The sequence below is a fragment of the Chiloscyllium punctatum genome, chromosome 12, assembly GCF_047496795.1.
Source record: "Chiloscyllium punctatum isolate Juve2018m chromosome 12, sChiPun1.3, whole genome shotgun sequence".
Lineage (NCBI taxonomy): Eukaryota > Metazoa > Chordata > Chondrichthyes > Orectolobiformes > Hemiscylliidae > Chiloscyllium > Chiloscyllium punctatum.
Window position 1 is genome coordinate 65768151 of NC_092750.1, and position 14993 is coordinate 65783143.

General features: G+C 43.5%; 1 protein-coding gene across 1 annotated transcript in view; it reads left to right on the plus strand.

The window, feature by feature from the left end:
* Window positions 1–14993, plus strand: part of LOC140483888 (protein SSUH2 homolog) — a 59387-nt gene that overhangs the window by 14720 nt on the left and 29674 nt on the right. Inside the window, exons 2-4 of the mRNA XM_072582680.1 lie at window positions 6583–6687; window positions 9958–10036; window positions 10721–10850. Of these exons, the coding sequence (XP_072438781.1) occupies window positions 6583–6687; window positions 9958–10036; window positions 10721–10850 (314 nt within the window). The remainder of the gene's footprint in view (window positions 1–6582; window positions 6688–9957; window positions 10037–10720; window positions 10851–14993) is intronic.

The window sequence follows — 14993 nt, forward strand, 5'->3', positions numbered from 1 at the left end:
GGCTGAGGGTTAGGACAGTATTCTGACCCAGCAACAGGGAAAGAACAGTAACTCCCAAGGCAGGAAATACAAGAAAAATACTGCTGCGACTGGGAGATCTGAAATAAAAACAGAAAATGCTGGAGAAACTCAGTAGGTCAGGCAGCATCTGTGGAGAGAGAGACTTAACGTCTCGAGTCCAAGGACTCCTGTTGGTACAGCATTTATATTTCCAAGTCAGAATGGTGTGTGGCTCCAAGTGAAATTTCTAGCTGCATCTGCTGTCCTTGTCCTTCTAGGTAGAGGTCGTGGGTTTTGAAGGTGCTGTTGAAGGAGCCTTAATGAGTTCTTGCAGTGCATTCTCGTGGATGCGGCTGCTTCTGTGTTTCAGGGGGTGGATGGAGTGGATGTTCAAGGAGTTGCTTTGTCCTGGTTGGCACTGAGCATCTTGGGTGTTGTTGGACCTTCCCTGAACCACCCAAGCGGAGATAATCCATCACACCAGGGGCTTGGTGGTGGTGGACATGCTTTTGGTGCAAACTGTTTGGTGCAATTTGGCTGTGGGGTTCATTTATACGACAGTAGCTGTGTTTCAGCAGTGAGGATGTGAAAGTTAATTTAACCTTTGGCCAAAAAGACAGAAACCCGAATAGAGGAGCATTGTTATGAGGGGATGGAATAGTGGTTTTGTTGCTAGATTTAGTAACCCGGAGACCTGGTTTCAAATCCCACTAAGGTGGAGTCTGAATTCAAGAAAAAATGGGAATTAAAAGTCTAATGAAACGATTGTTACCAAAAGAAACCACGGATCTCTGCTGTCCTTACTTAGTCTGGCCTACATTTGGCCCTAGACCCACAGCAATGTGGTTGACTCTTAACTGCCCTTTGGGTAATTAGGAATGGGTAATAAATGCTGGCCCAACCAATGATGCCCACTTCCTGTGAACTAATGGATTTTTTTAAAAATCCCTCAGCACTGAAGCAACAGCTGAGGACACAATTTCAAATTTCTGGAATAAAGTGTGGCCCATCACTTTCAAACTGACAGGTTTAGATTTTTTAGATTTAGATTTAGGCTTTATTGTCATGTGTACTCAAGTATGGTGTACAAGAGAACGGTGAAATATGTAAAATACTGTATCACCACACACGGCGCCAACTTAGTTACAAAGTAAATAGGTACAAATTTTATTTCTTTATATTTCTATTTTTGTAAGTAAGTTAAGAAGTTCAGTACTATGGTCTTCTTAGCAGGGCAGTAGAAAAAAAGAAGAAAAACAAAGAATATAAGATTTATTTGATTCACTTATTTATTTGATTTATTTATTGTCGCATGTATTTTGTTATAAAACAGTAAAAAATGTTGTATAGTGTCTCCACTCTCCAGCAGCATCTTAAAACATAGAAAAATAAAGCAAAGCATAGAATATAAAGGCAGACACGTTAAGAAATAAATTAAAAGTGTTCAGCTTTACTGTCCTTCTTGTTAAGTGCTCTGCCATGGGTTGTGGGCCTAGTGGCCAGGCACAAGTCCATTTCACCATGCCGCTACCACTGGAATGAAAGTCACCACTCTTTGGTGCCATCTTGTCTTCAATGATGCCCTCACCACAATGAGTCCTTGATGGACCTCGCCAACGCAAATTACACCGATGCTATACGGGCCTAAACTCGACTCTGGTACCGCCAATGGTCTGCTTCCGGCCCACCTCACCAATGCTGCTCCTTTTGACACCACCAGGAATCCAAAGCCCCCCTCTGCCACAGCAGCCATGAATCAGTGCTAGGACCACCTCGTCAATGCAGAGTCCGCCGGGAACTCAAACTCACCTCTGACACTGCAGCTTTACAATTAAGTCAAGGCTAATTATAAAGATATTAACATGAAGTTTAATATTTCCTTCACTCTGCTTTTGGTGATTCTGTGCATGTTTAAACTGAAGATATTAAGAACCTTGTCGAGAGTTATTAGAGGATTTACTGAGCCCAACAGTACAAACTACAGGATTACTGCAATATTCTTGCTTAATGACTAAAACTGATGCATCTCATATGTTCCAGCTCAGTTGCCCCTCCAGCAGCAAATGAAACAATATCCTTTTAACTGCTTAGACAATTCCCTCACCGGCCCCAGATTAACAGGAAATCATACAGAGAGGCAGCTGAGAAAGCAATGCTTACAATTATTTTCAGTGCCTCTTTAGCACGCAAAGAGGAAATGAAATGAGTTATGTTCTTTCCACCCTCAAAAGCAAGTATGTAAATGGAGGCCCAATCTGTATTAGATTTGGTCATGATATTACTTCCTGGTCAAACAACTTGCGGCTTAGGCTCGTGGGTGAAAGTGGGTAAGGGACAAGAGGATTGTCTGCTCCCAGCGAAGTGTACAATCTTGTGAATCCGTGCCTTGTGAAAGAAGTTGGGAGAATATGTTAAAAGTTAATATTTTTTAATGGACTTTAGTATATCAAAATCACCATCAGGTGAAAAATCTTTATCATCAATTTGTAACTGTCAGTTAAAATGAGCATGATAGTGAGGCTGAAGGGTATTAATAGCGGGAAATTCTATTGGGGCACTGAAAATGGAACAGTCCCTGTATAAGGAAATTGATGGTGGGATTTTCTCTCAATCAAGAGGTCATTAACTGCAGAGGGACACTGAGAAGGGCCACTCTGTGTTGTGTTATGGCATCGATTTCAGATGAGATAGATCTGTACCCTTGAGACAGTAACATGCCATCACAACATATGATCTTTTGATTAGATTAGATTAGATTACTTAGTGTGAAAACAGGCCCTTCGGCCCAACAAGTCCACACCGACCCTCCGAACAGCAATCCACCCAGACCCATTCCCCTACATTTACCCCTTCACCTGACACTACGGGCAATTTAGCGTGGCCAATTCACCTAACATGCACATCTTTGGACTGTGGGAGGAAACTGGAGCACCGGGAGGAAACCCATGCAGACATGGGGAGAATGTGCCAACTCCACACAAAGTTGCCTGAGGCAGGAATTGAAATCATGTCTCTGGTGCTGTGAGGCAGCAGTGCTAACCACTGTGCCACCGTGCTGCCCATACCACTGTGCCACCGTGCCACCCATTTTGGTCATAGAACTTGGGTTTAAAGCATCATAAAGGAGGAGCGAGGGGCAGAGAGATTGAGGGAGGAAATGCCAAGACTAGGGAATGAACAGCTTGAGGGAATAACTGTCAAAGATGGGACAAAGTAATCCTCTTCCAAGCCATGCGTTCAAGTGATTGTTTTAAAGGTACCTGCCTCACCTTCTGGCTCTCTTTGATGGGTCAACGTAGTGTGTGCAGTTAGTCAGTTATATGTATGCACTTTATTGTGATATCGGTAGCATGAATGTAAGCCTGAGATATTGTAGCCTCGTACGTAGTTGGCATTATAAATAAATTTGAAGACATCAGATTTTACACTTTTGCAATATATGTTACATATCTAACACAAAGGTAGCCACAACTGCCATCACTGTCTGTAAAAGGACACCAATGCAGGAATCCGGTTGGAACTATCTCTATGAAGATAGAAGACCCCTTTACAAAGGGTCACACAGATTTCTCTGTAAAGCAAATATCCATTTCATAAATCTCATCTCTGGAACTGTTACCAATCTAAGATCTTTAAAATTCCAATTGTATTGTGCATTTTTGCTTCCCATAATGTTGCAATTACCCTCAACAAATTCTATGGTGTAGCTGACGATTGAACCTATCTTCAGCTTGGCCTCTGTTCAAGTCTCCCTAACATATTGTGCCAAAAAAACAGTTCTGCATCAACTATCTCTAGTTCCAATGTTTGTTCAGCTGAGCTTCAGGAAAACAAAAACACCAAAATCACTGCCATATTCTTGGCCTGTTACTCTATTTCTCAATACAGCAAAAAATGTTCAAAAAAATATGGACTGAAAACTAACAAATTCCAAATACAACAGAGACCAGAACAATAAAATATTGGATATATTTTGACTATGTCAATTCAATTTCACATTGAAATAACCATTTAAGAATGAGACTAGATATTAAACAGAGATAGTCAGGATTGAATCTTTTCCAGCATTTTTACTTTCACAAGCTTTCTGATTATTTAAATTGCAACAATTACAAAATGGGTAGGGCACAGAAAGAGGCCATTCAGCCCATCATGCCTGCATTGGTTCTATTAGTGCCAATTTCCCCAAATCCCACATATCATGGCCGATCACAAAGATTTTCCACAGTAATTTGGAGTGATTCGTGTCCATTTAGTTTATTTAACAGTAGGTGTTGCTGACCGAAAAATTTTTGATTAGATTTTCCAATTTTGGTGCTCAGCTTTCCTGTTTGCTGGTTGGGAGTTTCCCTACCTTGTTCAGGTATGGTTATTTCCATCCATTCGTGTTAACTTGCTCCTCCACTTCACTCCTGCCTCAGCAACTGAAGTCCTCATTCATCCTTTGCTACCCCCAGACCTGACAATTCCAACACCCTTCTGACCAATCTCATAACATTATTTCTTCTACACACTGGAGTTCATTCAAAGTTCTACAGCCTATGGCCAAAATGACATCAGGTCCTTACTACCCATGGCCTATGTGCTAGTTGGGCGACACTAGCTCTTGTCTAACCAATATTTTAATTTCAAAATGATCCTGTTTTGAAATCCCCTCCATTGCCTCACCTCTTTCTGTCTCTGTAACCTTCTCCAGCCCCATAACCCTCTGAAATATCTGTCCTCAGCTAAATCTGACCACTTCAGTATCGTTCTGTTTTCTGCTTTCAGATGTTCTTTAAAACCTATCGAGTTTTTTTCCTCATCTCCTTTAATATCATAATTAGTGGCTGGGTCAAATTTTACTGTCTACCACTTGAAGCACTTTGGATTTTTTAAAATCACATTAAAGCCCCTTCCACAGATTGTTGTTGTTGTGATTGACTCCTGTTTTTATTTTGCATGCCACATGACTTTCTGAGAGAGAGGAATATCAGATCAGCCACAATTTCACTGAATGGCAGAGTAGATTCAATGGGCTGAATGCCTACTTCTGCTGCCATATCTTACATCTTATGGAGGTGGGAGTATTTATTTGTTGAAAATAAGCGCGACTTTCATAATCATGCACAAAAGTTATCAGAGTGACACAATTTAGATATCAGCAGCAAATTTCAGCAGTGGTACACTTTACACCATTTCATGTGAAATCGATGTGGAGATTTCTATGGAAACGGATCTTTCAAAATTAAAGGAGATTATTCGTCCAATATGCAGACATTGAGCCATTTCTGCATCATTTGTTTCTCCAATTTTTATAGTAATTGTTTCACGTTTTATCTCACGAGCGGTTACAATGCAGGTATCTACTTAGCAACGTGGAAAATTGTTCTGTGCACAAAAAAGGACAAATCCACCCAGGCAATTATTGCCCCCTCACTATATTCTCTTATCATCACTTAAGAAGTGGAAAATGTCGACTCTCCCAGTCCACAACCCTCTGAAATATCAGAGTTTAGCTAAATCTGGCCATTTACGCATCATTGTTGTCTGAAGCACTTGCTTAGCAATAACCTGCTCAGTGATACCTCCGTTTGGTCACTCAGCTCTTGACCTCATTACAGCCTTAGTTTACGAACATTTCTGCTATGCCAACAGCACCCTCAACTGAACACACGGAGTTACTTTGAGAGTGCCCAGTTCGGGCAGTGTGCCAGATACAAACCGTGCCATCTGTAGCAAGGGCACAAACAGCCATTGCAGAACTGGGCAGATGCAAGCCAACGGCAGCATCTAATTTCTACAGCCCCACCCCCCCCTCCCTTTCCCTGCAGCTGCCCAGTTGACCTGCAGGAACAGCATAGAACATAGAACATAGAACAATACAGCACAGAACAGGCCCTTTGGCCCACGATGTTGTGCCGAACTTCTATCCTAGATTAAGCACCCATCCATGTACCTATCCAAATGCCGCTTAAAGGTCGCCAATGATTCTGACTCTACCACTCCCACGGGCAGCGCATTCCATGCCCCCACCACTCTCTGGGTAAAGAACCCACCCCTGACACCTCCCCTATACCTTCCACCCTTCACCTTAAATTTATGTCCCCTTGTGACACTCTGTTGTACCTGGGGAAAAAGTTTCTGACTGTCTACTCTATCTATTCCTCTGATCATCTTATAAACCTCTATCAAGTCATCTCTCATCCTTCGCCGTTCCAATGAGAAAAGGCCAAGAACTCTCAACCTATCCTCGTATGACCTATTCTCCATCCTGCGGATCTCCACTTGTAACTGGGCTCCAGGCTGAATATTTACCATCTACCACCACTCTCTGACTTCGACCGGTTAGCCAGTTTTCTATCCAATTGGCCAAATTTCCCTCTATCCCATGCCTCCTAGCAACACTGAATATAGTATATTTTTGAAATAAAAGAATTCTCCTGGCTACCCATGAATCTTTGTGACAGCTGAGTTTCAAGAAAAGTGCTGAAGGTGAGAGTCCCTTTAAAAATTGCCCATTTTGCCATCTGACGCCACAAACATTATTTGGGAGAAAAGAAAACCTGCATGATGCTAATCTAAATGTCCTATTTCACACAGGGGCAGCGTCTGGAAATCCTCCAATGGCAGCTGAGGGCCCAACTGCCCCACCTGCGAGCATGCTAGATAAAATGGCGGGCTACGAGTCAATAGCAATAGGTGGTGGTAAGTGAAGGACAGAGGTTCAATGATTGTTGCAGATTAATTATATGAAGAAAACCAAACACAGTAGATACTAGAAATCTGAAACAGAAACAGAAATTGTTGGAGAAAGTGCATCTGCAGAGAGAAGGCACAGTTAACGTTTTGAGTCCTTCTTCGGAACTAATTGTAGCTGGTAGTATATATGTTGGTGACACAGGATAAGGGTGAAGGAGTGACCAAATAAGCTAGATTGGAGCCCAGAGAGGGGGAAAGACAAGCAGACAAAGATAATAGTAACCCAGGGAGAACGAAGAGCTGATGATAGGGACAATGATTTGGTGAAAATGGGTTAACTGTACTGAAAGCAGCCCGTGTCAGGGTCTGTGGTGTATGGGAGAGGTAAATGACATGGAAGGAGGTATCCAGGCCCTAAAACTATTGAACTTAGTATTGTGACCTAAAGGTTGCAGGGCACCCAAGTAGAAAGCTGTTCTTCCAGCTTACACTGAGCCTTGCTGGAGCACTGCAGCAGATCTGAAATCAAAATGTTGGCCAAGGAACAGGGTACTAGCAGGCAACTGGAAGCTCAGAATAATTTTTATGACAGGATGTAGGTGTTATGCAAAAGTATATGATGTTATACAAACCTGATCAAATGCGTCAACCCAAATTCAGATTGATACCTCTAATCTAATTTAGCAAGGGTTTCAAATAGGTTACACTAAGAATAGTAAGTCCTCACTAAAAGTTGTGGATATGTTCCTGAAACCTTTGTGCTCTGCATCATGTTGTGACTGTACAGGACATTGGTGAGGGCACTTTTGGAATACTGTGTTCAGTACTGGTCTCCCTGCTATAGGAAATATGTTGTTAAACTTGAAGATGTTCACAAAAGATTTACAAAAAGGTTGCCTGGGTTGGAGGGTTTGACGAGAAAGTGAGGACTGCAGATGCTGGAGATCAGAGCTGAAAATGTGTTGCTGGAAAAGCGCAGCAGGTCAGGCAGCATCCAAGGAGCAGGAGAATCGACATTTCGGGCATAAGCCCTTCTTCAGGAATGAGGAAAGTGTGTCCAGCAGGCTAAGATAAAAGGTAGGGAGAAGGGACTTGGGGGAGGGGTGTTGGAAATGCGATAGGTGGAGGGAGGTCAAGGGGAGGGTGATAGGCCAGAGTGGGGGTGGGGCAGAGAGGTCAGGAAGAAGATTGCAGGTTAGGAAGGCGGTGCTGAGTTCGAGGGATTTGACTGAGACAAGGTGGGGGGAGGGGAAATGAGGAAACTGGAGAAATCTGAATTCATCCCTTGTGGTTGGACGTTTCCCAGGCGGAAGATGAGGCGCTCTTCCTCCAACCGTCGTGTTGCTATGGTCTGATGATGGAGGAGTCCAAGGACCTGCATGTCCTTGGTGGAGTGGGAGGGGGAGTTGAAGTGTTGGGCTACGGGGTGGTTGGGTTGGTTGGTCCGGGTGTCCCAGAGGTGTTCTCTGAAACGTTCCACAAGTAGGCGGCCTGTCTCCCCAATATAGAGGAGGCCACATCGGGTGCAGCGGATGCAATAGATGATGTGTGTGGAGGTGCAGGTGAATTTGTGGTGGATATGGAAGGATCCCTTGGGGCCTTGGAGGGAAGTAAGGGGGGGAGGTGTGGGCGCAAGTTGTGCATTTCTTGCGGTTGCAGGGGAAGGTGCCGGGAGTGGAGGTTGGGTTGGTGGGGGGGTGTTGACCTGACGAGGGAGTCACGGAGGGAGTGGTCTTTTCGGAATGCTGATAGGGGAGGGAAGGGAAATATGTCCCTGGTGGTGGGGTCCATTTGGAGGTGGCGGAAATGACGGCGGATGATACGCTGGACATGGAGGTTGGTGGGGTGGTAGGTGAGGACCAGTGGGGTTCTGTCCTGGGGGCGGTTAGAGGGGCGGGGCTCAAGGGCGAAGGAGCGGGAAGTGGAAAAGATGCGGTGGAGGGCATCGTCGACCACGTCTGGGGGGACATTGCGGTCTTTGAAGAAGGAGGCCATCTGGGTTGTACGGTTTTGGAACTGGTCCTCCTGGGAGCAGATGCGGCGGAGACGAAGGAATTGGGAACATGGGATGGTATTTTTACAGGGGACAGGGTGGGAGGAGGTGTAGTCTAGGTAGCTGTGGGAGGGGTAGATCTGGAGGGATGGTGAAAACACGGCAGGGCTGGGAGCTCGGACTCGGTGTGGGGCTGGAGCTGGGAGTGGGGGCGGTGACGGAGATCGGCGTGGGGGCAGGGTTAGACATGACGGAGATCGGCGTGGGGGCGGGGTTAGGCATGGTGAGAGAGATCGGCGTGGGGGCGGGGTTAGGCATGGTGAGAGAGATCGGCGTGGGGGCGGGGTTAGGCATGGTGAGAGAGATCGGCGTGGGGGCGGGGTTAGGCATGGTGACGGAGATCAGCGTGGGGGCGGAGACACATGCGGCGCTGTGGTCGTTCAGGTTAGTGATGTCACTGGGGGCGGATGTGGCTGTGGTGACGACAGAGACAGTGTTATTCTCGATAGCCGCGGAGGCCGCGAAGCTGTCGGCGATGGTCTTCCTGGCGATCGTGGAGGCGATTGTCTGGGCGGCGTTCGCGGAGGCTGCGAGGTCGGTGGGGGCGGACATGACGTCATAGTCCATGGCAGCGGTTGCTGCCGCGGGCGCTGTAGCAGCCGCGTGGTTGGGAGGCTGAATAGGCAAGGTCTTTTTTCCCTGGAGCATTGGAGATTGAAGGATGACTTTATAAAGCTTTATAAAGTCATAGGGGACATGGATAGGATGAATAGCCAAGGTCCTTTCTTTCCCCAGGTTAGGGGAGTCCAAAACTAAAGGCCGTAGTTTTAAGGTGAGAGGGGAAAGATTTAAAAGTAATCTAAGATGCAACTTTATCATGCAGAGAGTGCTGCGTGTATGGAATGAACTGCCAGAGGAAGTGATGGAGGCTGGTACAATTGCAACATTTAAAAGGCATTTCGATGAGTATGTGAGTAGAAAGAGTTTTGAAGGATATGGGCCAAATGCTGGCAAATGGGACTAGATTAATTTAGGATATCTGGTCGGCAAGGATAAGTAGGACCAAAGGGTCTGTTTCTGTGCTGTACAACTCCATGACTCTACTCGAAGTTTCTTTCTGATTTAAGTGCATTGTCATTGACGGATCATTCCGTTGTTTGTTTGTATGTGATTCTATTTAAACTGATATTATAACAAATATACAATAAGTTGAACACTAGGTATACTATTGACATGATTGTGATGCATATAATGAGAGGAAATTCTGTCTCCATTTTCCACAGAAGAAAGGTATCTGCCTCCCCCAGTATATCCAGTGCCCAGTGCAGATTATGGCCAACAACAGCCTGTTCAGCAGTGGAGGTGAGACTTGAATCTGAAACGTATAAATCTGGAAGTGGTCCTGCTCTATATGATGCGTTTTAAAGGGACACATCGTATTTCCAGCAAACAGCCATTTTGGCTATGAAGGTGTTTCCATTCCTCTTCACCAAAGATATCAGCATAATATTTTATTCCTTTCTCCCTCATCTGATGAAATAATATGTAACCACTCCTTTAAGGTAACATGTCCCACATTCTTGTCATATATTGGGTTTATTATCGACTGTCTTACATTATTTTGACCCCAACTTTGAACTTTCCCACAAAGATCAATTTTTATTGTAGTGGTCCTAGATGAACATTTCTATTTAATTATTGATTTTGAACCTCCCTCATCCTCCAACTTTAGATGTTGGAGAATGTTCTATTCTCTGATTATCAGGTCAGGCAAACAAATTTACAAACCCTGGCTGATCGCCTGGCATGGAGGTGATGGTCGAGTGGGGATATGTCAGGCCACGAGCTTACAGATTGTGGTTGAATACAATTCTGCTACTGCTCATGACCCACAGTATCTCAGTCTTGAGTTGCTAGTTCAACATCAACTTTGGCAATGATTACTTTTATGAGTGAATAAAACATTGGTAAACGAATGGATGAAAAAGGAAGAGGCTATTGACAAAAAATACACTCACGATATTCTCTGTACCGTCTCGCCTACAGTATTCCCTCCATCAATGAAGATAAAGCTAGACAAGCATTGATCAAATATGCATCTGATCATGTCACTTACAGCAGCCGGCCCGCGGAAGAAATGGTCATCAAAGAGTTAAAACCGTATAACATGTACAGGGTATGTGATTGCTGGACTATTATTGTGGATTTGAAGTGTCTTTCACTTTCTTTTCTGAACTGTTCCCCTTGTTGATAATCAAGTGCTTCATTCAAATAATGGGCATTAACTGGGGATTCAATTGTGCTCATTTTACTAAGAGCAGGAGTAGGATATCAGGAGACTTCCTTATGGTAATGGTTACCAACAGATCCAGTGGACAGTCAAGGGAGTGTTTCAGAGTGACTGTGACTCCATCTGCTCCTTGCAAAGCTAACACACAATGTTCACTGGTATGCAAGTGATTTTCTGTAGCCCGTGGATATGGGTGTCAGCTATTATAATTGCAACAGCGCACTTGGAACTGTCACATATTAGGTGTACCTCATAATCACTTGTGACTCAGTTAGGCCCACTGGGTTCAAACTGTCTCCATCCGAAGAAGAAAGCCATCCAAGAGTTTTGCTCTAAATTTCAATCGGTTTTTTTTGGCAGGGTGTAATTTTCCCAGATATTGTAAGGGTCCTGGTAAAATTTCTCAGTAAATATTTCTTCTCCAAAAGGTTTACCAAACACCTTGACACAAAACTTGAATAAGTAAAACAATTTAACTTTTAAACACACACAAGTTTATTACATTGAACAAATGAAGGTGTTTCCGTGAATATATGAAAATTATCAATCATAAAACTAGATAAATGCCAAAACAAAAAGTCAGCTCTAATTTCTATGAAATGATCCAAGGTTTAACATTTACTTGGTATAGATTACTTTCTTTCCAAATTAAATTTAGGATATCAGTCAGGTTTTGAAGAAAGCATTTCCTAATCAAACTGTTGGGAGATTATTATCCATTTCTGGAATAGTAGGACTTGAACCCTGGCCTCCTAGTCCAGAGGTAGGGACACTATCACTGCACCGCAAGCAGGGCTACCCCCAACCCCTGAGTGCATGGGATTTATTAGGGGATCTGAAACCATCTAAAGAATTCCAATGAATCAAAGTTGTTTAAGTTCATTTATGATGAATTTTTGGAGCAGTGTAATCAATGGTTACATAGAAAATGTTAATCTGATCAATCATAGACCTTCTCTGATTGATATTGGTTATTTAGTGACAGCATTGCAAAGCATTGGGAGGGTAAGTATTTATTGCCCATCCCTATTGCCCTTCATAAAGTGGTGGTGAACTGCCTTCTCAAACCGGTGCACTCCATGTGCTCTATGGGCATCCACACTGCAGTTTTGAAAAGGGTTCCTTAGCAACGACTTGATAACGCCACAGTGAAGGAACAGTGATGTATTTCCAAGGTAGGAGATCTTGGTGACAATCTCTTCATTGAATAGATTAGTGCAAGGCCACAAGTCTCAAATTATGTCCCAGATCCCAAACATTTACCTGAAATTCTTCACTAATGTTTCTTAGAGAGGCATGGGGCTAACTTAAACCCAATCCGCCCATTGGGAAACTGAGCTGAGGGGTGACCTTATAGAGGTTTATAAAATCATGAGGGGCATGGATAGGGTAAATAGACAAACTCCTTTCCCTGGGATGGAGGAGTCCAGAACTAGAGGGCATAGGTTTAGGGTGAGAGGGGAAAGATACATAAGAGACCTTTTTCACACAGAGGGTGGTGCATCTATGGAATGAGCTGCCGGAGGAAGTGGTGGAGGCTGGTACAATTGCAACATTTAAGAGGCATTTAGGTGGGTATATGAATAGGAAGGGTTTGGAGGGATATGGGTTGGGTGCTGGCAAGTGGGACAAAATTGGGTTGGGATATCTGGTTGGTATGGATGAGTTGGACCGAAGGGTCTGTTTCCATGCTATACATCTCTGTGACTCTGTGAATGTGATGCTAGTTCTAAACCTTATCCAAATTTGCTCTCCACTGAAGCTAACCTGGTGTAAGGTTGAGTGAGGTGTAAAATCTTCTCCCAAATCCTTTCAATTTCCTGTCTGCCAAGGTTCCAGAATCACAGAATTGCAGAAGGAACCCGTTGTGCTTGTAACAGTTCTATAACTTGGTGCCAATCTCCTGCCTTGTCCCATATTTTGCGCAACATTTCTATCTAAATAACAATCCAATGCCCTTTTGAATGCCTCAATTGAACCCGCCTCCACTGCGTTTCCAGGCAGTGCTTTCCAGACTTAACTATTACACTTACTTAATTTGCATATCACTTTAAATCTATGTCCTCTCGTTCTTGTTTCTTTTACAAGCGGAAACATCTTCACCCTATCCAATCGATCCATCCACTCATGACTTTGAAAACCTCAATCAGATCTCTTCTCAGTCTCCTTCTCTCCAGGGAACGATCCCAACTTCTTCAATCCATAGCTGAAGTTTCTCATTCCTGGAAGCATTCTTGTAAATCATTTTTGCACTCTCCCCAATGCATTTACATCTTTCTTAAAATGCGGCATCCGTAACTGTACACAATACTCCAGCTGGGGTGTGACAAGTGTCTTATACAAGCTCAAAAATCATCTCCTTGCTCTTGTTCTCTGTACCCTTATTAATAAAGCAAGAAGCACTATGCTTCATTTACTGCTCTCTCTTCACCTGTTCTGCCACCTTCAATGATCTGCACACATGGACACCAAAGTTCCCTCTGCTCCTGCACATCCCTTTAATATTGTACCCCCTATTTTATGTTCATTTTCAATATTCTTCCAACTAAAGTGCATCAGCTCAGACTTCTTTGGGTTGAACCTCATTTGCCACTATTGGCCCACTCCACCAACATTTCAATGTCCTCTTGGAGTTTTACACTGTCCTCCATTCTGTAGCTTAGTGCCAGAGATCTGGGTTCGATTCCACCCTTGGGTGACTGTCTGTATGGAGCTTGCACATTCTCCCTGTGTCCGCATGGACTTCCTCTGGGTACTCTGGTTTCCTCCCACATTCTAAAGATGTGCAAGTTAGGTGGATTGACCATGCTAAATTGTCCATAGTCTCCAGAGATGTGCAGGCTAGGAAGGTTAGCCATGGGAAATGCATGGTTACAGAGACAGGGTAGGGGGGGGTGGTGGGTCTGGGTGGGATGCTCTTCGGAGAGTCAGTGTGGACTTGATGAACCAACGGCTTGCTTCCACACTGTATGGATTCTATGATTCTCCTCACAGCTTACAATTCTTCCAAGTTTTGTGTCTTCTGAAAACTTTGAAACTGTCCCTTGCACACCAAGATCAGATTATCAATATGTATCAGGAAAAACAATATCAACCGCTGGGGAACTCCACTACAAACCTTCCTCCAATCAAAGAGTATCCATTTACCATTACTTTCTGCTTCCTATCACTTAGCCAATTTTGTATTTATATTGTTACTGTCCCTTTTATACCATGACCAACAGTTTCCTCATAAGTCTATTGTCTAGCACTGCATCAAATATCTTCTGTAAGTCCACATATACCAACCACATCAACAACATTACTTTCATCAAACCTGTTGCCTCTTCAAAAAACTCCAGCAGATTAATTCAACACAATTTCCTCTTTAGAGATCCATGCGGATTCTTCCAAATCGACCCAGCTTTTCCATGTATTTCCTAATTCTATCCCAAATAATTGTTTCTAAATGTTTTCCCACCACCAAAGTTAAACTGATTGGTCTATAATTATGGGATTATCCTTACAACCTTTCTTGAACAAGGCCATGATGTTTGCAATCCTCCAGTCTTTTGACACTTTTGCCTAAGGCCAGGAAAGACTGAACAATTATAGTCAGTGCCTGCATAATTTCTACTCTCACTTTCTTCAAAATCCTTGGATGCATCTCATCTGGTCACGATGCCTTGTCAACTTTGTGTCAACAATTGATCCAAGATCTTTATTAATTGATCCTTATTAATGTTTAATCCTTCTCACAACAAAATTTCCTCAGCTGTCGCCATAACCTGAGCAGCATCCTCCTCGTTTGTAAAGACAGATGCAAAGTTTTTATTTAATACTTCAGTCATATCTCCTGCCTCCATGTGTGAATCCCCTTTTTGGTTTCTGATCAGCCCTACACCTCTTTTAACCATTCTCTGATTGTTTATTTGCCTGTTGAAGACTTTGGAACTTCCCATTATACTAGTCTTTTCTCAAAGCTCCTCTTTGCTTCTATTACTGGCTTTTCACCTTGCCCAAGCCCTCAATATTTCTGTTGGTTCTTAA